At 35.2% G+C, this 26,660-nt stretch overlaps 1 protein-coding gene across 8 annotated transcripts in view; it reads left to right on the forward strand.

Moving 5' to 3' along the window:
• Positions 1-26,660, forward strand: part of PSD3 (pleckstrin and Sec7 domain containing 3) — a 542,217-nt gene that overhangs the window by 376,566 nt on the left and 138,991 nt on the right. For all 8 annotated transcript variants that reach the window (XM_081809790.1, XM_081809797.1, XM_081809802.1 and 5 more), the window contains one exon: positions 18,581-18,670. In XM_081809790.1, the coding sequence (XP_081665916.1) occupies positions 18,581-18,670 (90 nt within the window). The remainder of the gene's footprint in view (positions 1-18,580; positions 18,671-26,660) is intronic.

Raw genomic sequence — 26,660 nt, forward strand, 5'->3', positions numbered from 1 at the left:
GTTTTATTTTTATTTTTTTTAAAGATTTTATTTATTTATTTGAGAGAGAGACAATGAGAGACAGCATGAGAGGGAGGAGGGTCAGAGGGAGAAGCAGACTCCCTGCCGAGCAGGAAGCCCGATGCGGGACTTGATCCCGGGACTCCAGGATCATGACCTGAGCCGAAGGCAGTCACTTAACCAACTGAGCCACCCAGGCGCCCTAGAAGCTCTGTTTTAGAACTGAGTTTAGGTTAGGTCTTGGCAGGAGCTTTGAAGAAGGTTTCATTCCTCCAGTTGTCAGGGAAGGCATACTCAAAGCAGAGACTTGGTCACTCTTGTGCTGAATTTTGGTCAGTAGCTTGTATGGTTTCTAGGTGACTCTAAAGAAGGAATCTCTTCATCTTAACTTTTTGCCCCTTTGCTTTCATTGTTTCCACTAAAGTTGGGAGCTCATTATCAACTGAGTGGGGGAAATGCCATAATTTTAACAGCAAGGCACAAAATACTTCAGGATGCCTAATCTATTTGCATGCTCACTCAGGATGTTATCCTCAATACAAATGCCACTTCCTTCCAGTTTTCTTTTAGTTCAGGGGCTCAGCTGGGCGCCTGGCTGGCTCATTGGTGGAGCACGGGACTCTTGATCTCGGGGTTGTGATTTCGAGGCCCCCATTGGGTGTAGAGATGACTTAAAAATAAAATCTTAAAAAAAAAAAAAAGATCAGGGGTCAGCAAAGCATGACTCACAGGTAAAATCCAGCTGATGGGCTGTTCTTGTAAGTGAAGGTTATGGAACACAGCCACACCCATTTCTTTACATCTTCACACTAAAATGATGAAGTGTTGAGTAGTTGTAACAGGGACCTCATGACCTGTAAAGCCTAAAATATTTCCTATATGGTTCTTTTCACAAATTTACAGAACTTTTCTCTTCTACACCCCCTGCCCTTAGTCCATGAAACCTTCTGCTCTCTCTCCCAAACATAGTAGAGTAAGGTTGAGGATGATCCTTTTACTTAACATTCTGAATGAGAACATGTTAAAAACATATCTGAGTTTTCAGTTTTTCAGAAATGATAAATTCATCAAAGAATTTCTCTCTAAAAGGCATTTAATGTATCTTTAAAAGAAAACAAATGGAGAAAACAGCTCTTTCTTCTGTATTATAAGAGAACATATTTGCAAATGGCAATATAATCATTTTGGAGAAAAGCCTTAAATTTTTCTGGGGATATGAACCTCCAGTCTTGGGTTTTTTATCTTTTTGCTTAATATTTTCTCTCATTAAGGAAGGTGTCTTAATTGGCCAAATATTCAAAATTTGGGCCTGCCTGGTATTTTGGGATTTCAAATAAAATTCTTACTTTTTGTGGATTTTCCATTCTGTATGTTAAATTTTAGATTTGATTAAAGATGCCTCTTGATTTTAATTAATAATCTAGAGATTCATATTCATTGAACAGCTCAGATTTGATTGGAAATATTTCATTGATTTCAAGAAAGGATTTCTGTGATTCTCAATGCATCAGGAAGCTTTTTCACATCTCCATGCCTTATTCATTTAATGGAAGGGAATCCAGAATATAAAAAGGTACTACAAAATTACTGCCTTGGCATGTAACTGGCCAGCATGTTTCAGAGCAAGCCTACTTTTTTCCAAAGCTATGAATCAATTTGGGAAGAAAATAGAACCATGGCAATGTGTGAGTTTCTCTGTGATAGCTATGAATGGTTGAGATACAAAATCAGTGATTACAGTTAGCTTTGTTCAGTGGAAAGTATTTGAATAATAGTATTTCAAGGTAATTGATACAATTTGGTAAAACAAGAAGGAAAAATCCAGGTACTATATGAAGGAGTGTTTCTTGATTACAAAGATTTCATTTCATTTTACTTTTACTCCATGATAAAAATGGAGTTTTTGTAAAACTCAGGGAGTGTTTAAACATATATGTTAGTAAGGCACAAATGGACTAATGAGACCCTTTGCCTTTCCTTCTGGGCCTTACCTAGAATTACCACTGAGTCAGAGAAGGATAATAAGTAGCAGATATAAATAGCCTCAAACAATCAAATATTCAGTAAGTTGTTGAGCATCTTTGACTAATAGAAGGCCATGCATCTTGGTTATTTTCCTACATTAGTCAGACAAATTGAGATACTAGGTATTGGGTGATTGTACTAATTCTTCCTTACTGTGGAGGACCCAAAGTGCATGAATTGTTTTTGTTGGTTCGAATTTACATATCCATTTTCTCCCTAATTGCTATTTTCCTAATTGTTATTTCAAAATCCATATGAGTCAAAATGATATCTTTATACTAATGTAGGCTGTGAAAGTATGTAAAAAGCAATGCTACATAAGCAAGTAAATAAAATAAATTTGAATTTAGAATGAAGTATGACTTTATAAAGCAAAATAATGCCAGGGACTTTGCCATTGTCTTTAAATGTTATAAAACATAACAATTGTTAATTAAATGATGAAAGTTTTATTTATACCATACAATAGAAATTCATGGTGTCCTCAAGAAGTTTTTTTGACTTAGTGATCTTTAAACGTGTTGCTCATGAATCTTTCAAATTTTTTTTTTTTAATGATTTTATTTATTTATTTGACAGAGAGAGACACAGCGAGAGAGGGAACACAAGCAGGGGGAGTGGGAGAGGGAGAAGCAGGCTCCCCGCCGAGCAGGGAGCCTGATGTGGGACTCGATCCCAGGACCCTGGGATCATGACCCGAGCCGAAGGCAGTCGCTCAACCGACTGAGCCACCCAGGTGCCCTGAATCTTTCAAATTTTGAACAAAGAATAGTATCTTTCTTCCAGTTTAAAGGTGTCTTCTAATTTTTTTCATTAGAAGCTTAAGTAATTAAAAATAATAATAAGATTTTGTGGTGTTTTTACTTGCTCTCTTATCATTCCCCTCTCCTCAGCTCCACAGTAATCTTGAAAACCAATAGTCTCTCATAGTCACAGTAACTGTGAAAACCAAAAGCTTAGCATTCACTGGATTGGGCAGTTAGGAGATCCCTCAAAAGCCCCATTCCCGGAATTATCATTATTTGACTTGTCTGGCAGCTCCCTGGAAAACCCTCACTTGCAGAGCTTGTTTTTCTTCGATCTGACTCTATGCTCATTCAGTAAAAACAGTCTTTTCCCCAGAGCATTTGACAGTTGTTCAACATTACTGCTGCATCTGGTGCTAATAGCAGTTGGGCAAACAAGAAGCTGACCAAAAAAACTTAAAAGGAAAAGCTGGGAAGTATGGCATACTGGTGAACTCTGACATGTTCTTGGGAATCTTTGTCCACCTGTCTGGGAGAAACCTGAGAAGGCTCTAAGCTCTTACCTCTAACAACCCTTGAGATTCTGCATAAACAGAAAGTGAAGACTGCAACAGACTTAAAAACTGTCTCCTGGAGCATTGAAGGTATTCCTTAAAATGCACGCAGAACCCAATGACAAAGGCTGGGATACTTATTCATTCAAGGCATTTAAGGAAATCTCTATCCAATAATAAGCTGGCTACTGAGCTAACTGAGGCTTCAGGGGTCACATACAACAAAGAATTAGTTCAGGAAAAGCCACTAAACAAACAATACAGTAACAACAAACAGGTGGGGAAGGGGAATCTGATTTACAGATTTGCCACATTATTTAAAATCCTTAGTTTTCAACAAATAATTATGAGACTTGCAAAGAAATAGGAAAGTATGGGTCATACACAGGAAAAGAAAGCGGTCAATAGAAGCTGTCCTCTGGGAAAGCCAGACATTGGACTTAAAATATTAGAAAAATGGATTAAAAATATTCCACTATGTGCTGCCTACAAGAGGAACATTTTAGATTCAGAGACAAATATGTTGAAAGTTAAAGAATGAAAAAAGTAGTACCATGTAAACAGTAATTGGAAGAGAGCCAGAGTTTCTATGTTAATATCAACAAAATATACTTTAAGACCAGAATTACTAGAGACAAAGATATTTTATAATGATGAAAGGGTCAATGCACCAAGAGGATACAACAATTCTAAATGTAGGAACTTAATAATGTAGCCCTGTAGGGGCACCTGGGTGGCTCACTCAGTTAAGCGTCTGCCTTTGACTCAGGTCATGATCCCAGGGTCCTGGGATCTAGCCCTGCATCGGGTTCCCTGCTCTGTGGGGAGCCTGCTTCTCCCTCTGCCTGCTGCTCCCACTGCTTGTGCTCTCTTTCTCTCTGTCAAATAAATAAATAAAATCTTTAAAAATAATGATATAGCCCTGTAATAAATGGATAAACAACTGACAAGTGGAAGGTAAAAATACAGCAAAAATCAGAGCACCAAAATATATAAAGCAAATATAGAACTAAAAGGAGAAATAAACAGCAGTATAGTAATAGTTGGGGCCTTTAATACCCACTATCACCAGTGGATAGATCACTTAGAGAATCAATAAGGAAACAGTGGATTTGAACAATAGTATAGGCCTGATAGGACCTAGGACACATATACATTCTGACATATACGTTCCATCCAGTAGCAGTAGAATACATATTACTTTTAAATCACACATGGTGCATTATCTAGGAACAATCACATGTTAGGCTGCAAAACAAGTCTCAAGAAACAGAAGATGATAAAAATTATATCAAGTACCTTTTCTGACCACAAAGGTCAGAAAATGAAAATAGAAATCAATAACAGGAGGAAAGCTGGAAAATTCACAAATATATGGAAATTAACAAACAGTGGATCAAAGAAGAAATCAAAAAGGAAATGAAAAAGTATCTTGACAATTAAAAATGGAAACACAATATACTAAAACTTATGGGATGCAGCGTAAAGAGTTCTAATAGGAAACTATAGCTATCAGCAATATGTCAAGAAAAAAGAAAGATCTCAAACAACCTAACCTTACATCTCAAGGAACTAAAAGAAGAACAAACTAAGCCCACTGTTAGCAAAAGAAAGGAAATAATAAAGATAAGAGCAGAAATAAATGGAATAGAAAATAGGAAAGCAATAGAAAAGATTAACAAAACTGAGTTGGTTCTTTGAAACAATAACAAAATTGACAAACTTTTAGGTAGACTAACCAAAAGTAAAAGAGAGGACTCCTAAATAGATAAAATTATAAATGAAAGAGGAGACATTACAATAGACACCACAGAAATAAAAAGAATTATGAGAAACTACTATTAACAAATATACTCCAACTTACTGGACAACCTAGAATAAATGGATAAAATTTCTAGAAACATATAGTCCACCAAGGAAATAGAAAACCTGAACAGACCAGTAATGAGTAAGGAGATTGATTCAGTATCAAAAATCTCCTAACAAAGATAAGCCCAGCACCAGATGGTTTCACTGGTGAACTCAAACATTTAAAGAAGGATTAATGCCAGTCCTTGTCAAACTCTTCCAAAAAATTAAAGAGGAAGAGGGAACACTTCCAAAATCATTTATAAGAACAGCATTACCCTGATATAAAAGCCAGATAAGGTCAGTATAAGAAAAGAAAATTACAGGCCACCGATGAAGACGTGCAAAAATTCTCGAAATACTAGCAAGCCACATTTAAGAGCACATTAAAAGGAACATACACTGTGATCAAGTGGGATTCATTTCTAGGAGGCAAGGATGTTTCATCATACACAGATCAATAAATATGATATGTTACATTAATAGAATGAAAGAAAAATTATATAATCATCTTAATAGATGCAGAAAAAGCATTTAACAAAACTTATTATCATTTCATGATAAAAACTCTTAATACATTGGGTATGGAAGTATGTATACTTCAATAAAGGCCATACCACTGCTAACATCATACTCCATGGTGAAATGATGAAAATTTTTCCTTTAAGAATGAGCACTATGAATTGTGTAAGACTGTTGAATCACAGACCTGTACCTCTGAAACAAATAATACATTATATGTTTAAAAAAAAGAAGAAGAAGATAGCAGGAGGGGAAGAATGAAGGGGGGGAATCGGAGGAGGAGACGAACCATGAGAGACTATGGACTCTGAGAAACAAACTGAGGGTTCTAGAGGAGGGGCGGATGGGTTAGCCTGGTGATGGGTATTAAAGAGGGCACATATTGCATGGAGCACTGGGTGTTATACGCAAACAATGAATCATGGAACACTACATCAAAAAGTAATGATGTAATGTATGGTGATTAACATAACATAATAATTAAAAAAAAATGAGGCAAGTGTTTTCATTCTCACTATGCCTATTCAACTTAGTAATGCAAATCCTAGCCATAGCAATCAAACAAGGAAAAGAAATTAAAAGAATCCAAATGGGAAAGAAAAAAGTAAAATCATCTGTTGGCAAATGACATTCTTAAATACAGAAGACTAAAGACTAGACTCTACACACACAAAAATGTTAGAACTAATAAAGGAACTCAGTAAAGATTGAAGATAAAAAGTTAATATGCAAAAAATCATTTGGGTTTGTATACACTAATGACAGAGTATCTGAAAAAGAAGTAAAACAATGCCAGTCACAATATTATCAAAAACAATGAAATACTTAGGAATAAAAGGAGGTGAAAGATCTGTACACTGAAAACTAGAAGACATTGATGAAGGAAATTGAAGATACAAATACATGGAAAGATGTCCCATATTCATAATTGGAATAATTAATATTGTTAAGATGTCCATAATACCTAAAGTCATCTATAGATCCAATGCAATCCCTATTCAGATTTCAATGGCAATTTTTACAGAAAAGGAAAAACAACCCTAAAATTTGTATGGTACCACAAAAAACCCCAGGGAGCCAAAGCAATTTTGAGAAAGAAGAACAAAGCCAGATATATCACATTTCTGGATTTCAAACTACAAAGTTATAGTAATTAAAACAGTATGGTACTGGCATAAAAATAGACACATAAACCAATGGAACAGAATTCAGAGCCCAGAAATGAACTGACATATATATAGTCAACTTACATAAATTGATATATGTGTGTGTCTATATGTATATAAATATTTTTTAGAGAGCGTGAGCAGGGGTGGGGAAGGGGTAGAGGGAGGGGGTGAGAATCTTAAACAGACTCCACACTGACCACAGAGCCTGACATGGGGCTCAGTCTTGCAACCCTGAGATCATGATTTGAGCTGAAATCAAGAATTAGACACTTAACTGACTGAGCCACCCAGGTGCCCCACAATCAACTAATATTTGACAGGGGAGCTAAGAATACTCCATGGAGTAATGATTGTCTCTACAATAAATGGTATTGGGAAAACTGGTTATCCACATGCCAAAAATGAAACTGGACCCCTATCTTACACAACTCACAAAATTAACTCGAGTGGATTAAAGACTTACATGTAAGGCCTAAAACCATAAAATCCTGGAAGAAAACATTGGAAAAAACTCCTTGACACTGGTTTTAGAAATGATTTTTTTAATCTGACACCAAAGCAAAAGCAACAGGCAAAAATAGGTAAGTGGGACTACAGCAGAATAAGAAGTTTGTACAGCAAGGGAAACCACCATCTAAATGAAAAGGCAGCCTATGAAATGAGAGGAAATATTTGTATATCATATATCTGATAAGAGATTAATATCCAAAAAATATAAGGAACCCCTACAACTCAAGAGCAAGAAAAAAAAACTAAAATTGGGAAAGGAACTGAACTTTTCCAAGGAAGATCTATTCAAATTGTCAACAGATACATGAAAAGATGCTCACCATCACTTACCATCAGGAAATGCAAATCAAACACTGAGATATTACCTCACAGCTGTTAAAATGGCTGTTATCAAAAAAAGAGGAAGCAAGTGCTGGTGAAGATTTGTAGGAAAGGGAACCCATGTGCATTGTTGGTAGGAATGTAAATTGGTGCCTCTTGTCACTTCTATGTACCATATTGAAGATTTTAACTAGAGTAATTAGGCAAGGAAAAAACATATCAAGATTAGAAAGGAATAAGTAAAACTAACTCTGCAGAAGACTTGATCTTGTATTTAGAAAATCTTAAGGAATCTACAAAAAAACCCTTAAAAATCTCAAAAACAAGTTCAGCAAGGCTGCAGAATAAAAGTTGAATGTACAAAGAGCAATATTTCTATATATCAGTAATGAATAATATGAAAATGAAATTCATTTACAGAAGCATCAGAAATACTAAGATACTTAAGAGTAAACTTAAAATAAGACTGATATATCGATGTTGAAAACTATAAAACGTTGTTCAAGGAAATCAAGTGGAAAGTTATCCCATGGTCATCCCATGGGGATTGGGACACTTAATGTTAAAGTGGTATACTCTCCAAAATGATCTTAAGAGTCAGTACAGTCACTGTCAAAACCCCAGTTGGCCTTTTTTCGGCAGGGGCTTGGGGGAGGTGGGTGGGTGGGTGGTTGTCAATCTTAAAATTCATGCAGAAAGGCCAAAAAAATCTAGAGCACAGAAATAACTTGGAGGACTTGTACTTTTTGATTGCAAAACTTACACAAAACAGTGCTAAAAGAAATTAAAGAAGACACAAGTAAGTGGAAAGACTTCCCATGTTCATGGATTGGAAGACAATATTGTTAAGATGTCCATACCACCCAAAGTGATCTGTAGATTCAATACAGTTAGTATCAAAATCCCAATGGCATATTTTGCAGAAATAGAAAAAAAAAATCCTAAAATTCATATGAATTCTCAAGGTACTGTGGATAGCCCAAACAGCTTTGGAAAAAAATGGAGGACTCACGCATCCTGATTCCAGAATAATAGTGTAAGGCTACAATAATCATAAGAGTGTGATACTGACATAGACAGGCAAATAGATCAATGGATTGGAATACACAGTGCAAAGATAGACCCTTGCATATTTGGTCTAATGATCTTCAACAGGGATGACAAGACCACTCAATGGGAAAGGACAGTCAGTCTCTTCAAATTGTGTTGGGAATAAAGGATACCCAAGGCAGAAAAATGAAGTTGGACCTTTATACCATATAAAAAATTAACTCAAAATGGATTAACAATCTAAATACAAGACCTAAAACTATAAAACCCCTAGAAGAAAACATGACATTGGACCTAGCAGTGATTTCTTGGCTATGATACACAAGCACAGGCAAAGCACAGGCAACAAAAGCAAAAACAGACAAACAGGTTACATCAAACTTTTGTGCATGAAAGGACACAGTGGAGTTAAATGGCTGCAAATGGAATGGAAGAAAATATTTGCAAATTATTTATATGGTGAGGAGTTAATATCCTGTATATGTACCAAAACTCTGTAATAAAATCAAGGATGAAGGTAGACAAAGTAGTTATTGGAAACATAAAATTACAACAACTAGTTAATGGAAACATAAAAGGATGTAAAATGTGTCATCAAAAATATAACGTGTGGATGAGGAAAGTAAAATGGTAAAGCTTTGGAATGTGTTTAAAATTAAGTTTTTAGCAGCATTATCTACAGCCACCAAATTATGGAAACAGGTCCCAAGTATCCATTGACTGATGAATGGATAAAAAAGAATGAAATCCTGCCATTTGCAACGACATGGGTGGAACTAGAGACTGTTATGTTAAGCAAAATAAGTCAGGGAAAGACAAATACCATATGATTTCACTCATATGTATAATTTATGAAACAAAACAAACAAAGGGGATTAAAAGAGGGCGAGAGCAAACCAAGAAACAGATTCTTAACTATAGAGAACAAACTGATGGTTCCCAGAGGAAAGATGGGGAGGGGAGCATGGGTAAAATAGATGATGGGGATTAAGGAATGCACTTGCTGTGATGAACACCTGATGTTGTGTGGAAGTGTTGAATCACTGTATTGTATACCTGAAACTAATAGTACACTGTATGTTAACTAACTGGAATTTAAATAAAAACTTTAAAAAATAAAATTTGCTATCAACTTAAAACAGGCTGATGTTTACATAAGATATTTTATGTGAACCTCACAGTAACCACAAGGAAAAAAACTTACAGTAAATAGACAAAAATGAGAAATGAATCTAAACAAAACTTGAAATAAAACCATCAAGCCACAAGGGAAGAAAGAAAGAGAAGAAAGGAACAGAGAAGAACTACAAAATAGCCAGAAAACAGTGAACAAGATGGCAATAAGTATATGCTTATCAATAGTTACTTTCAATATAAATGGACTCAATTCACCAATCAGAAGACATGGAGTGGCTGAATGGGTAAGGAAACAAGAGTCATCTACATGCTGCCTATAGGAGACTCACTCCAGAAGTAAGGACACATGCAGAAAGTGAGGGGATGGAAAAAGATATTCCATGGAAATGGATATGAAATGAAAGCTGGAGTAGGTATACTCATATCAGACGAGTAGACTTTAAAAGACTATAATATAAGTAGGTATACTTACGTCAGATAGAGTAGACTTTAAAAGACTGTAATAAAAACAGAGAAGGGCATTGCACAGTCTTAAAGGGGTCAATACAGTAGGAAGATACAACACTTACAAATATATATGCCCTCAACATAGGAGCACCAAGATCTATAAAGTAAATATTACCAGACCTAGAGGGAGAAACTGAAAGCAGTGCAATAACAGTAGTGTTTCAATAATGGACAGACCATTCAGACAAAAGATCAAGATGGAAACATCAGGCTTAAATGACACATTAGACCAGATGGATCTAATAACTACATACAGAACATTCCGTCCAAAAGCAGCAGAATACACAAACTTCTCAAGTGCACATGGAACATTCTCCAAAGGTAGATCACATGTTGAGTCACAAAACAATTCTCAGTAAATTCAATAAAACTGAAATCATATCAAACATTTTTCCAATCATAATGCTATGAAACTAGAAATTAATTACAAGAAGAAAATGAGTAAAAAAATTCACAAAACTTGGAGATTAAACAATAAGGTACTGAACAACCAGGGGTCATTAAATAAATCAAAAGAGAAAGAAAAAAATACCTAGAGACACATAAACAGAAATATGACATATCAAAATTTATGGGATGCAGCAATCCCAAATCTAAAACACCTAACAAAAATGGTTCTAAGAAGGAAGTTCATAGCAATATAGACCTACTTCAAGAAACAAGAAAAACCTCAAACAATCTAGCTTTACACCTAAGAGAACAAGAGAAAGAAGAGCAAAGCCCAACATTGATAGAAAGATCAGAGAGGAAATAAATGAAATAGAGCCTAAAAAGACAATAGAAAAGGAATCAGTGAAACTAAGAACTGGTTCTTTGAAAATATAAACAAAATCAGTAAACTCTTAAGCTTGACTAACCAAGAAAAAAAGAGGACTCAAATAAGAGATGAAAGGGAAGTTAAAACTGATATCCCAGAAATACAAAAGATCTTAAGAGACTAATGAACAATTAATATGTCAACAAGGTGGACAACCTAGAAGAAACGGATAAATTCCTAGAAACATACAATCTTTCAAGACTGAATATGAAGAAATATAAATTTTAATAGACTTTTACCAGTAAGGAAATTAAAACAGTAATCAGAAAGCTCTCAACAAATGAAAGTTCAGGATCAGATGGCTTCATTGGCAAATTCTATCAAACGTACAAAGAAGATTTAATATTCTTCTCAAATTATTCCAAAAAATTGGAGAGGAGGGAACCTTTTCCAACACATTTTACAAAGCCAGCATTATCCTGATACCAAACCTAGACAGGGATACCACAAAAAAAGGAAAATTATAGGTCAATATCCTTGATGAACATAGAAGCAAAAATCCTCAACAAAGTATTAGTAAACTGATCCAGTAATATGTTAAAAAGATTATACACCATGATCAAGTGGCGTTTATTTGGGGGATGCAAGGATGGTTCAACATCTGCAAATCAATGTGATCTATTAACAAAGTGTATGATAAAAATCATGTGACATCTCAATAGACACAGAAAAAGCATATGATAAAATTCAACATTCATTTATGAGAAAAACTCAACAGAGTGCAAATAGAGGGAACGTACCTAAACATAATAAAAGCCATATATCACAATCCCAGAGCTAGCATCATACCCAACAGCAGCTGAAGGCTTTTCCTCTAAGAACAGGAACAAGACAGGGTTGCCCACTCCTATCACTTTAATTAAATATAGTATTAGAAGTCCTAGGTACAGCAGTTAGACAAGAAAAAGAAGTAAAAGACATTCAAATCAGAAAGGCAGAAGTAGAACTGTTTTCACAGATGACATGCTACTACATATAGAAAACCCTGAAGAATCCACCAAAATCTGGTCCATTGGAACTGATAAATGAATTCAATAAAGTTGCAGGACACAAAATCAATATACAGAAATCCATGGCATTTTTATATGCTAATAACAAAACATCAGAAAGATAAATTAAGAAAACAATCCCATTTATAATTGCAAACAATCACAAAGAATAATATACCCAGGAATGAATTTAACTACAAAGGTGAAAGACCTATACTCTGAAAACTATAAGACGCTGATAAAATAAATTGAAGATGACATGAATAAATGGAAAGATATTCCATACTCAGGGATTGAAAAAATTACTATTGTTAAAATGTCCATACTACTTAAAATAATCTACAGATTCAGTTCAATACCAGTCAAAATCCTAATGGCATACTTCACAGAACTAGAAGAAGTAATTGTAAAATTTGTATGGAACCACAGAAGTTTCTGAAGAGTCAAAGTGATCCTGAGAAAGAACAAAGTTGGAGGTATCATGCTACCTGACTTCAAACTGTAATACAAAACTGTAATAATCAAAAAGTATGTTATTGGTATAAAAAGAGACACACAGATTAGTGGAATGAAATTGAAAGCCCCAAAATAAATCCACACACATATGGACAATTAAACTACAAAAAAGGAATCAAGAATATACAATGGGGAAAGGATAGTCTCTTCAATAAAGAGTGCTGGGAAAACTGTACAGCTACATGCAAGATAATGAAACTATACCCACTACCACCTTATACCATACACAAAAATTAACTCAAAATGGATTAAAGACTTGAATGTAAGACCTGAAACCATAAAATTCCTAGAAGAAAACATAAGAAACTCCTAGACATCAGTTCTAGTGATGTCTTTTTGGACCTGACTCCCAAGATGAGAAACAAAAGCAAAAATAAACAAAAATGGGACTATATGAAACTAAAAAGCTTCTGGAAAGGAAAACCATCATTAAATCATAAAGGCAACCTACTGAATGCAAGAATATATTTGCAAACCATATATCCGATATGGGGTTAATATCCTTTATATATAAGGAACTCCTATAACTCAACAAAACCCAAATCTGAATAGACATTTTTCCAGAGAAGACAAAGGGCAAATGAGAAGATGCTCAGCATGCTCAGCATCACTAATTTTTAGGGAAATGCAAATCAAAACCAAGTGAGATATCACCTCACACCTGTTAGAATGGCTGTTATTGAATGACAAGACAAGAAATAAGTGCCAGATAGAATGTGGGAGAAAGGGAACCCTCACACACTGCTGGGATTGTAAATTGGTGTACCCACTATGGAAAACATTATGAGGATTCCTCAAGAAATTAAGAATAGAACTACCATATGACTCAGCTATTCTACTTCTCTGTATTTTTTCGAAGAATACAAAAACACTAAAAAATACACGTGCATCCCTATGTTCCTAACCCAGATATGGAAACAGGCTAAATATCCATCAGTAGACAAATGGAAAAAGAAAATGTGGTATGTATGTATGTATGTGTGTGTATGTACAATGGAATATTAGCCATAAAAAGAATGAAATGTTGCCATTTGAGACAACATGGATGGACCTTGAGTGTATTATCCTAAGCAAAATAAGTCAGATGCAGAAAGACAAATACAGTGTGATCCCCTCATATTTGGAAAGTTAGAAAATAAATGAACAAACAAAACAAACTCATAGATACAGAAAACAGAGTAGTGCTTACCAGAGTGTAAGGGGTTTGGGGAGTGGGTGAAACGGGTAAAGGAGATCAACTGTATGGTGATGGGTGGTAAATGGACTTGTGGTGGTGATCATTTGGTAGTGTATGCAGATGTCAAGTTACAAAGCTGTGCACTTGAAACATATATATTATATATACACACACACACATAACATTTATACATACATATATGTGCATAGAAGAAAGTACTCTATGATTCCACTTATGTAAAATATCTAAAGCAGTCAAATTCAGAGAAACAGAAAGAATGATTGTTACCAGAGGCTCAGGGGAGGGGAAGAGGGGAGTTGTTTTTTAATGGGTATAGAGTTTAAGATTTGCAAGATGCAAAAGTTCTGAAAGTCTGTTTTATAGCCATGTGAATATACTTAACACTACTGAACTCTACACTTAAATATGGTTAAGATGGTAAATTTTTTCTATGTATTTTTTAGCCACAGTAAAGTACAAAGGCAAAAACAACTTACTACAAAGCTACAAGAATCAAGAGAGTATTATACCGGCATCCAGTCATATGTCTAGGTCAATATAATAGAATTGAGAATTTGTACTAAACCCTTACATTTATGGTCAGTTGATTTTCAACAAGGATGCCAAGATTATTCAGTGGGAGAAAGAACAGCCTTTTCAACATATGGTGTTGGGATAGCCACATGGAAAAGAATGAACTTGGGTATGTTTTTCCTGTACAAAAATTATTGCAATATGGATCAAATATCTGAATGTAAGAGCTAACTGTAACATTTTTGGAAGCATAGGAATAAGTCTTTCTGATCTTGGATTAGGCAATAATTTGTTAATTTGACAATAGAAACACAAGCAGCAAAAGAAAAAAATACATAAACTGGATTTCACTGAGATCAAAACTTTCTGTGCTTCAAACAGCACCATCAAGAAAAGATAACCCACAGAACAGGAGAAAACATTTTCAAAGTAGGTAGCTGATAAGGAGTTTTGTATCCAGATTATATAAATAACTCCTACAACTGAACAAGAAAAGACAAATGACTCAATAAGAAAAGGGCAAAGAGTTTAAGAAGGCATTTCTTCAAAGGATATATACAAATGGCCAATATGTGCATGGAAAGGATGAACATCATTAGTCATTAGGGAATTGCAAATCAGAACCACAAGATGGCAATTCATATCTACTAGAAATGGCTAAAATAAAAAAGATAAATGTTGGTAAGGATGTGGGGAAATTGAAACTCACACTTTTAGTGGCGATGTAAACTGGTGTGGTCTGTTTGGAAAAAATTCTGACAGTTCTTCAGATGTTTAAACATAGAGTTACCGTACGACCTAGCATTCCTACTCCTGACTTACATATATAGGAGGAATAAAAACATATGTCTACACAAAAACTTTACACAAATATTTATAGCAACATTATTCATAATAACCAAAATGTGGTAACAGTTCAGTCAGCCATCAACTTCTGAATGGGAAATTTGTTATATTCATACAGTGGAATGTTATTTTGCAATAAAATACTGATACATGCTAGAATATGGATGTACCTTGAAAAAAATATGGTAGATGAAAGAAGCCAGTCAAAAAAGGCCATGCCCCTCCCCCACACGTGCTCTCTCTCTCTCTCAAATAAATAAATAAAATATTTTTTAAAAAAAAGAAAGGAAAAAAAAAGGCCATGATTCCATTTATGTGAAATGTTCCTGCACAGGCAAATCCATACAAATAAAAAGATTAGTGGTTGCCAGGAGATGGGTATTGGGAATGGGAGGAGAGATATGGGAGCTGACTGTTAATGGATATGGGGTATCTTTTGGGGTGATGACAATGTTCTGAATTTAGATAGTGGTGATGGCTGCAGAATTCTATCAATATATTAAGAATTACTGAATTGTAGGGGCACCTGGGTGGCTCAGTAGGTTGAATGGTGGACTCCTGATTTCAGCTCAGGTCATGATCTCAGTTGGGTTCTGCGCTCAGCGCAGTCTGCTTGTCCCTCTCCCTCCCCCTCTGCCCCTCCCCCTGCTTGCCTTTGCTCTCTCACAAATAAATAAATAAATAAAAATTACTGAATTGTATAATTCAAAAGGGTGAATGTTACGTGGATTATATTTCAGTAAAGCTGGTATTTGTAAAAAGTTAACAGTGAGCGGACACTCCATATAAAAAAGTCAACTCTTTATTTAACCTTTTTTTCCTCCTAATAGTCATAATTGCTTAATTTTCCATAGTTTTTTTTCTCATGTAACATGTTTTTATACTTGGGAGTCTTTTATTCATTATTTGATACTTACTTGTAACAAAATATCTCATGAATATAAAATACAACAAATTTTTTTTTTTAAAGATTTTATTTATTTATTTGAGAGAGAGAGAGCACACGAGAGGGGGGAGGGTCAGAGGGAGAAGCAGACTCCCCGCTGAGCAGGGAGCCCGATGCGGGACTCAATCCCAGGACTCCAGGATCATGACCTGAGCCGAAGGCAGCCGCTTAACCAACTGAGCCACCCAGGCGCCCAACAAATGTTTAAATATAAATCATTCTTCAAGAAATTTTTGCTATGAACAATAAATACAAAGTTGATTTAAAAAAGATAGTGTTACAAATATTTGAATTCACCAGATCACATGTTAAAGAAAATTTTGGTTTTTAACTGATGGTTAAATCATGTCATCTTTTGATTTTGAGAATTGGAAACTGCCTGACTTGGAAAAGAATTTGTTATGTAGTCATTATTCATTCATTTTCTCGGCTCCTCAGAACATAACCAGAAAGTCCTTGTCAAGTCATATCAAAATGACTATTGAATATACTTGTTACTTTTTACCTTAGAGTACCTTTTGTTTTTTTTATTACTATGTTCAGTTAGCCAACATATGGTACATGTACCTTTTTGGATCTGATACATTTGATAAGGACTGGGAAGGTTGAGATATTGTGTTTTTCAATATAATGTGAAAAAGTATTTTTTATTAAAGTTTCTGTGCTTTAAATGAATTTTTCATCAGAACTTAGGGCTGCAGATTTAACTTACTTAAAATAATTGGCAAAGTCAGTTCTCATTGTTAAAACATTCATCCAGTCATGTGAAGTCTGACTATGCCCTCTTTGCTGATGGAAGAGGCAAGGTTTTTAACAACAGTTAGTTAGCACTTTCACTTTAACTAATTAGATAGGATCAGTTGGATGATTTGTTTCATGTTATAAGGTAGAAGAGCAGCTGTGAGAGGGGGAGTGGGAAGCAATTACTTTAAGACACATAGGTGTATATGTCCCCAGGCAGATCTGTATTTTTGAAGTTAAGGTTTTATATACATACTCTCAAAACTATCTATGGCTTTGCATCCCTTTTAAAGTCTTAATATTTTTCCTCAACTTGAAGACTAATGTCCTACTCCACTCTTAGTCTTTTCTGAAAAATAGCCTCACAGAATATACATTTTATTTGTATGCATATTATGTACAAGGATATTAATATGTTGGTACACTTTATATTCACTTGGACCACATTTGCCAGAGATCCCATGCGGGTGCGTGTATATTCCACAACCCTCTCCTGCACTCAGGATGGATTTCTGTTGGTGTCAAATTGAGCCTCTGAATCCTCTCTGACTGGCAACTCTTACTAGTTGACTGAGGCTGGCATAGGAGTTTTATTAGTTTTCTCAGTCTAACATATTTGTATCTTCTCTTTTTTTGTTAGTTTATATTTTCTGTTTGCTTTTTTTTCATTTTGTTTATTAATGTGATTTTTTGGTTAAACTCATTCTTAAATCTTAAACTTATTCTTAAACTTAATCTTAAATGTGTTTGGAGACAATTTTCCATGGGTCTCTTGCATTTCTGTACATTTTGTAAACAGGAGCTTTGGTTGCCTTTGTTCTGTTCTATTTTTTCAAAATTGTTTCTGTAGTGAGCAGTTTGGAAAATATAGTGACTTTAGAGCAATGGATAGGTTTGCTTATAGCCTTGGATGAGAACAGTCGGTTTCTTATTTAGAGCAAAAGCAATAGGCATGCTTACTGTCCATTACAAATATTCAGATTCCCAAATCTCGGGGCTCCTTTCCTGTATCACAACCCACTGTGTGTGCATGTCGTCTGGCCCTGTTCAGGTTCTGTGAGAATTGGGACTCAGGAAACTGGAGCAAGAAAATGCTAATATTTTGGCTACTCCTGTTGTTATAAAAAAATTCCTGTGCCTCCGACTCAGGAATCTTACTTCATCTGCCAACATGTGAGATTGTGGTAGACTAGTTTGTTAGCTTGAAAGTGGGCTAAAATCTCAGATCCTTCACAGTTCTTGACAATATGTAGGAAATAAAATAAACAAGCAAATAAATAGCTATCAGAGTTCAGCCCAGAAATGTCATTTTATCCATGTTTTCCATTAAAAACTACCTTATATATATATAAATGTAGCATAGATTTCTCAGATGTTTTCTTAGGTTAAAATAAAGGTTTGGCATAATTTTGCTATTTATATTTAATGACTGTTTTGAAAGCATAATAAGCCATCTGTTTCTTATGAGTATAAGTTTGTATTATATGTATGTGTGGATATATGCACGTATAGGGGCATGTGTATTCATGTTTTGAAAAGCCAAATCAGTCTTGCTTTGCTTAATCACAGTTTTAAGAATTCCATGTATGTATGTCATTATGATGTATTATTTGCCTCTATTCCAGAATATTGGAAAGAAGATGACCTGCCAAGAGTTCATTGCAAACCTTCAAGGGGTAAATGAGGGCGGTGATTTCTCCAAGGATCTACTGAAAGTAAGCATTGAAATATTGGTTATTAAAATATGTTTATATTTTGTCTTTTCTGCTTATTTTTTTATCTAAAATAAACAGGGCAAGGATTACTTAAGTATTTTGTTTTTTGCTTTTGGTTTTGTTGGTGATATTTCTATTGGACCTCATCCTTGATGTGTCAGACTGCAAATACCCTTCAATGCTAAAAGTTCACATTGTAATCAGTAATACTGAGATAATAAGTAGATTTGGAATAATTGGTGATTCATATAGTGAGCAGTTTTTGTTTTATTTGTGAGCGTACTGTCAGAACTTGAAAAAGATCACAAAGGTATATTCACTATGGAAACAGAAAAGCATTTACATACTATAATGGAAGCTGTATTCAGTCCCTAGTTACAAAACTAGGACTTAGGTTGTCTCTGGAAATCTGAGTAATTGTAGAATGTTTGAATTATTTGTAGTTAGCTTTATTATTGGTAACAGCATGTTTTTCTGTATCAGATTGTTTTCAAGGAGACAACGAAATCAGCTTTAGAATTTATAACATTCTACAGCAGTATAAATGAGATATGCATTTATTTAAATACAAAATAGTGATTGATAATGGATGTGAATATTTCAGAAGTTCAGGATAAGATATGTATGTTGACAATCTGAGTTTTACAGATTTCTAATTGATACTAGTCTTCTTTTTAAAAACTTTGTACATATGTAGATTTCTTTGGCAATTCCTTTGAATTTGCTAAGGGCAACACATATGAATTGTGGTATGACCTGGAAATGTACCAGTTGAGAATAAGTCCTTTATTATGTTTTATGTATCTTTTAAGCCATATAAAAGATATACAAGAGAGTTCTAGATTTTGAAAGACATATACTATGGAAAGTGAAAGAAGGCATAAGAATATGGTATTATGAGATTCTTTTACTGACTTTAATTGCAGCTCATTAAAAAATTACATTATGTAAAAAGCAGGAAGAAAAGTAGCTTCAGGTTACTATAGAAAGAAGTGTTTTTTAAATTGTTTCTTTATAGGACAAATGCTGCCATTGCTGAAGCTACAGTTCTGAATGGGAAATAAAAGGTGTTGGATTTTGACATGATAAATATATTCTCTACATCCATTGAAGATGTACTGTAGATACATGTTAACAAGTCTTTTTTCAGTTTAGTGGTATTAACGTGGAAAATAATGCAGTCTTTCTAAGAGAAGGATTAGTGAGGGTTTTATCAAGTTATGTCAGAAGTCGAAATTGGCAGGAAAATTTTTCATAGTGAAGCTTTTATATTTTATTGATAGGCTTATGGTAACATGCATGACTGTGGATGAATTATTGGGCAGATTTAGAGCATATTTGATGAGCTGTCTGAAACCAAATGTAGTTAACATACAGTCCAGTTGCTGCCGTTCACCTTGGGTAAACATATGTTCTTTGGTTTACTCTGCCAAGAATTTTCTGGATGATTTGTTACAGTTGTACCATTGAGATCATGTTTATAAACCTCAGGGGGGAAATATTTATTATACTCTTTTATTTACTGTAGGAAGATGACAGTGAAATGACACTGCAAGTGACAGTGGGATTTAGCATGGAAATTGTCAAGTAAAAAAATGATTCCCTTTAGCAGCCAAAACCGCAGCCACTCACCCACCTAAGATGGGAGTTTTCCATTTCAGTAAGAATCTGAATTTTACTGCAGATTTCATCAAGAAAAGATTTTCTTCAAACCATTTTTGTTTTGTTTCTCTTCCATGTGGCTATTCTTTTTTCCTTCCCTGCCCTCCTGCTCCCCCCGCCCCCGACTTCCCTCCTTTACTTCCTCTGTTTCTATTTATCTGTTTTTTCCTTTTTCTTGTGCTCTTTTTGTCTCTCTTCTTTTTCCTCTTCTCTCTCTCTCAAACTCTCTCCCTCACTCTCTTTCTCAATGGCTATCTCTTGATTCTCTTCAGAGATAAATTGCTGGGTGGAATGTTAATTTGAACTTTTGTGGAAAATGATTATACACATGTCACACAGAGAGATAAACACAAAACATTTGGTATTATGTTACAGGTTCTGAGTAACCTAACCCCTTTCTGTCTTCTTCCACCCTCTCTCCAACTTGAGAATTATAGGCACCTGCAACATTCAGTTTAATTTATGAGGTAAGATGCTTAGAGTTACATGGATTGAATTGAGGCTTTCATTGCTGCATATTGATCTTATTACTTTTAGATTTCTTTGGCTCAAAAATAGCATTTGGATCTATGTCTGTTCAGATTTCTTTGGACCAGCAGTAAGATTTCACCTTATGTCTGCTGTTCAATGTGGTTGGGTAGTAGGGAATATTTATTGATGGCCCATTGTACATTCACTGGGTATTCACTGGAACTAAATGGGCCCCTGTCCTCACAAACTACTGAGAAAGATGGGTGGTTCTTTTTCCCTTAAAATAAATAGTTATTCCACATTAAAATTAAAATATAAACTGATTCTGCTTGTTCTCAACAGAAATGGTTATCAAAAAAGATAAACCATAATGTATTTAAATATATGAAAAATGAGAAATTTATTTCAAGCCTTTAATTCAGAGACTTCAATTAATATTTTGCTTTAATTTTGCCTTGACTACATGAAAGGGATAGATGATACATTGAGCCCTTTTTTTAATAATTTACAGTTCCACTGTAGTGTCCCTTTTTTTTTGTTTTTTTTAAGATTTTATTTATTTATTCGACAGAGAGGGAAAGAGAGCACAAGCAGGGTGAGCGGCAGGCAGAGGGAGAAGGAGAAGCAGGCTTGCCACAGAACAGGAGGAGCCCGATGTGGGACTCGATCCCAGCCAGGATCATGACCCGAGCTGAAGGCAGATGCCTAACTGACTTTGCCACCCAGGCGTCCCTGCAGTGTCCCTTTTGACCTGATGACCTAACAGATAAATGAGTGCTTTGTGCGAATAAGAATGTTTCTCCCACAAGTTGCTTTGAGTATAAATTCTAGATGCCTACAGTAGAAGGTATCATCTAAGTAGAATTAGTTGGAGACCAAAGGACAACCAGTGATAGAATATTACTTAGGTTCTTTAAAGTTGAAGTCTGGCTATGAGGATGTGATGTTTGAGAGAGGCCTTTGAACTTTAGGTACGGTTTTAGTAGTAGACTTATTTTGTTTTTTAGTTAGATTATTATTTATTTCATTTCCTACCACCTTTCCCACCCATAAACATTAATGTTCTCTGTCATAAGTACCTTTCACTAAATCAGGACAGCAATTCATTTAACAAAATACACCAAGCCATCTGGCATGTTTCATGCTGTATAGGGACTGCCCATCCCAACACTTGGTTGTGGTTTGTGCTTAAGCATCCTTGAGGGACATTGTGGAAAAGGAGGGTATGGGAGGTTCTGCTTTTGGTTCTCATAGACTTAATAAGACATTCCTAAGATTTTATAATAAGTAATAAAACAATTAAGTACATGAATAGAGAGGGATGAGAATGTAAAACGTGGGCCAGGTCTGGGTTGGAGGCTAAATTTTCTGAGAGACACTGTAGTGTGGTGATTATGCTTGTGGACTTGGGAGCTATGTTGATTGGGTTCTAATCCCAGCGCCCCCCTCTTAGTAGCTGAGAGATTGTAAGCAAATTCACTGAAACTTTGTCTCTTGATTTCCGGATCTGTGAAATGGGAGATCTTATTAGTACCCACCTCATCAGTTATTTTAATAATTGAAGGAGTTAACCTATAAAGCCCTTAGAGTCCTAGCATGTAATAAATGTTGTATGTGTTAGCTATTGTAACTTTTTATTTTTAATATTTTATTCTTTACCTAGCTTGAAGTGGATTGGGAAGGGCCTCCATCCCTTCCTGCAGGGTTTGGGTCTAAGGTGTTTTATAAGTACGAGGTCTAAGTGGGATTAGCTTTTATTCATAAGATTTCTATCGCCCATCCTTTTTTAGCATAACCATGCACATCTTCTTGCTCTTTCAAACAGACCATCTGTGACCTTGAGCTTGAGAATTTCCTCCTTTTGTGGTAAGATTTTTAACCCTCATCATTTATGGCTTCCTTTCTTTCCAAAGACTGTTGATTCCAAAGAATGGCCGTCAAAATTTTCCACAAGCGTTTGTTCCATAAAGTCTGTGTTAACATTGTGGAGGCACATGAAAATGAACCTTGGTTAGAACTTCCCTCTTGCCATGCTTTTATATCTTATATTTGGTTTGGATCTTTGAAACTGCAAGATTGGAGATCCTGAGCCTTCTTACCTAGGACTGTTTGGAGAAAATATAAGAGAGCAGGTGGACATCTAGCAACCTTTCTTTTTTCCCCTGGAATTTTTAATCACTTCAAATAATTCATATATCCATTAATATCCCAGGATTATTTTGGGATCTTCAAAGAGAAGAAGAACTAATTTGCTTCCTCAAAGGTTCTTAAGGATTCCAGGACCAGTTTAAGTTTGGTCTTAAATTATTCTGTAAGTTTTATTTCTTCTGAGTTTCCTATGAATCTCTATTCTTGATTTTAACAGAAAAGCCACATTTTTATCTTTAGTCCATTCTGTGTTCTATTTCTAACCTGGGTGGTTGATAATCCTTCATTTCTCATTACATATAGGGGGAAACACAGGAACTTTGGGTGATGGCCACCTGTTATTTAAATATTTAGAGGGGAAATAGCCAAATGGGAAATAAGGCAAAAGGAGCCAATGAGAAGTGTCATAGAAATGTATAGGGTAGAAGGTTAGTTATTGGTTGCATAATAATTTCATTTTGGGGAGATCCAGACTGAAGATTTTGACAATGAAACATGAAACCCTGCTTGTTTTCTATCTCAGCGTTCTTATTGCCACCTACCATTTGATACTCAAATAACATTCTTAATATTTTTATCCTTGTCATAGTTAGGTCTCTAAGTTTCTTTTTTTCTTGAGCGGCAATTGAATTCAATAGGTGCCAATGGGAATTAGAAAAAAAATCTCTAAGAATTTTTGTATCATCATAATGATGGAGAGGGTAGAAACAACAAAACACCCAAGTCTTTCAAAATGATCCTAATAACTAAAAAACAAAACTGAATGCAATTTGCAGAATGTTTTGTAACCTATCTCCTTTTAAATCTGCCTAAATACAGAAATAGCTTTAATAATAGCTCTAGTTACAAGGCAATATCACTGGAAATCATTAAAAAGCAAGGTAAATAAATCTTGCTTGGGCAAGTCGATAACATGCCATCCTTTCAGGCTATTGCTTATGCTCAGATGTTTGACTTTAGAATATTCTTCTGAAATTTATTGCATCTATCTCCTTTACTTGGGAATTTATTAACCTTGAAATTAACTTGCAGTCTCTTGAGGGAAGACCAAAAGTTTTCACTCTCTCAGGTGTTAGTGGTGAAGAGAGAGGTAATTAATGGTGAGAGAGAGAGAGAGAGAGAGAGAGAGAGTGTGTGTGTGTGTGTGTGTGTGTAGATTGCAGCTAGGGGGGTATGGCAGTTAAATTGACAACATGTAAATCAGTATGCCTGGCTTAGTGGAATTTCATATGCATCATTCCATTAATGGAATGGTAAATAACATAGTGAGTTCAATTGTTACATACTGTATTGGTCGGAATCCCAATAAAAATTCTTATTCAACTGTGCTTGTTTTCCCGTAGCTTTCACAAAAGACAGAATTTAGGTGAGGTTCTTTTATAAGAAGTTTCTAAGAACATAGGCTATCTGTATCCAATCCTTAACATATATATTTGGCTGAAAGCATTATGTTTTATTCTAAATGCATTTTTCTTGTTTGGTATTATTAGGGAAAAATAATTTGTGAAAATGATGGAGAAATTAGCTGGAAGGGTAGCATTTAAACAGATGACTCTAAAGGTCAGCAAAGAAAGATATAATGCAGTTTATTTCTTTTCAAGTTTTTAAATTCCAGTTAACATACAGTGTAACATTAGTTGCAGGCACATGCAATACCCAGTGCTCACCACAAGTGCCCTCTTTAATACCCATCGCCCATTTTACCTGTCCACCTGCCCACCCCTCCACCGCCTCCACCCCCCAGTAATGCGCAGTTTGTTCTCTAAAGTTAAGAGTCTCTTTTCTGGTTTGCCTCTCTTTTTCCTCCCCCCATGTTCATGTTTTGCTTCTTAAATTAATGAGTGAAGTTATATGATATTTGTCTTTCTCTGACTGACTTATTTAGCTTAGCATAATAAGCTCTAGATCTGTCCACGTTATTGCAAATGGTAAGATTTAATTTTTTGATGATTGAATAATATTCCAGTGTGTGTGTGTGTGTGTGTGTGTGTGTCACTAACTATGACACACACACATATCTTTATCCATTCATCTGTTGATGCACATTTGGGCTCTTTCCATATTTTGGTAACTGTGAACATTGCTGCTATAAACATTGAGGTGCATGTGCCCCTTCGTATCACTGTGTGTGTATCCTTTGGATAAATACCTAGTAGTGCAATTGCTGGGTCATAGGGTAGCTCTATTTTTCACTTTCTGAGGAACCTCCGTACTGTTTTGAGGAGTGGCTGCACCAGTTTGCATTCCCACCAACAGTGTAAGAGGGTTCCCCTTTTTTCACATCCTTGCCAACATCTGTTGTTTCCTGAGTTGTTAATATTAGCCATTCTGACGGGTGTGAGGTGATATCTCATTGCAGTTTTGATTTATATTTCCTTAATGATGACTGATGTTGAGCATCTTTTCAGGTGTCTATTAACCATCTTTAAGTCTTCTTCGAAAAAGTATCTGTTCATGTCTTCTGCCCATTTTTTAACTGGATTATTTGGGTTTGGGGTGTTGAGTTTGATAAATTCTATATAGATTTTGAATACTAACCCTTTATCAGATATGTCATTTGTAAATATCTTCTCCCATTCCATAGACAGCCTTTTTGTTTTTTTGATTGTTTTTTCACTGTGCAGAAGCTTTTTATCTTGATGAAGTCCTGTCGCAATAGTTTATTTTTGCTTTTGTTTTTCTTGCCTCAGGAGACATACCTAGTAAGAAGTTGCTATGGCTAATCCCGAAGAGGTTATTGCCTGTGTTCTTCTCTAGGATTTTGATGGTTTCCTATCTCACATTTAGGTCTTTCATTCATTTTGAATTTATTTTTGTGTATGGTGTAGGAAGGTGGTCCAATTTCATTCTTTTGCATGTTGCTGTCCAGTTTTCCCAACACCATTTGTTGAAGAAACTGTCTTTTTTCCATTGGATATTCTTTTGTGCTTTGTTGAATATTAGTTGCCCATATAGTTGTGGGTTCATTTCTGGGTTTTCTGTTCTGTTCCATTGATCTATGTGTCTATTTTTGTGCCAGTACCATACTGTCTTGATCACTACGGCTTTGTAATATAACTTGAAGTCTGGATTTGTGATGTCGCTCACTTTACTTTTCTTTTTTGAGATTCTTTTGGCTCTTTGGGGTGAAAAATACATTTTAAATAAAGATTAATGTGTCTTATTGGACAACGAAGAAACATGATTATGAAATATAAAATATTGTGAAGGTTCATAACCATTAGGCTTTTCAGTCAATTATAGTTGTATTTAAGGGTAAATAAACAAAAATCAATCAGCAGTTAGACTTAGAGATAAGCGATTTTTTTGTGATCTCAGTCCCTGAAACGGACCTGTTTCACAGTGTGACATGAAGAGCTGTAAGGATTCTTCTTAAAAAGAGAGAGCAAAGCCAGCCCACTTCACTTCTAGAGTTCTATCTAATTTGACCCTTTCAGCCAGGGAGAAGGTTGAAAATTTAACACTGGAAATTGCCCTCCTTTTCTTTATCCCAAAAGACTATCCTTAATCTGGTAAGCGCTGTGAATTGTGCAAGACTGTTGAATCTCAGATCTGTACCTCTAAAACAAATAATGCAATATATGTTAAAAAAAAAAAAAAAAAGAAGAAGATAGCAGGAGGGGAAGAATGAAGGGGGGGAAATCAGAGGGGGAGACGAACCATGAGAGACGATAGACTCTGAAAAACAAACTGAGGGTTCTAGAGGGGA

Source organism: Leptonychotes weddellii, chromosome 2 (assembly GCF_054177405.1).
Source record: "Leptonychotes weddellii isolate Sample4059 chromosome 2, ASM5417740v2, whole genome shotgun sequence".
NCBI classification, from domain to species: Eukaryota; Metazoa; Chordata; class Mammalia; order Carnivora; family Phocidae; genus Leptonychotes; species Leptonychotes weddellii.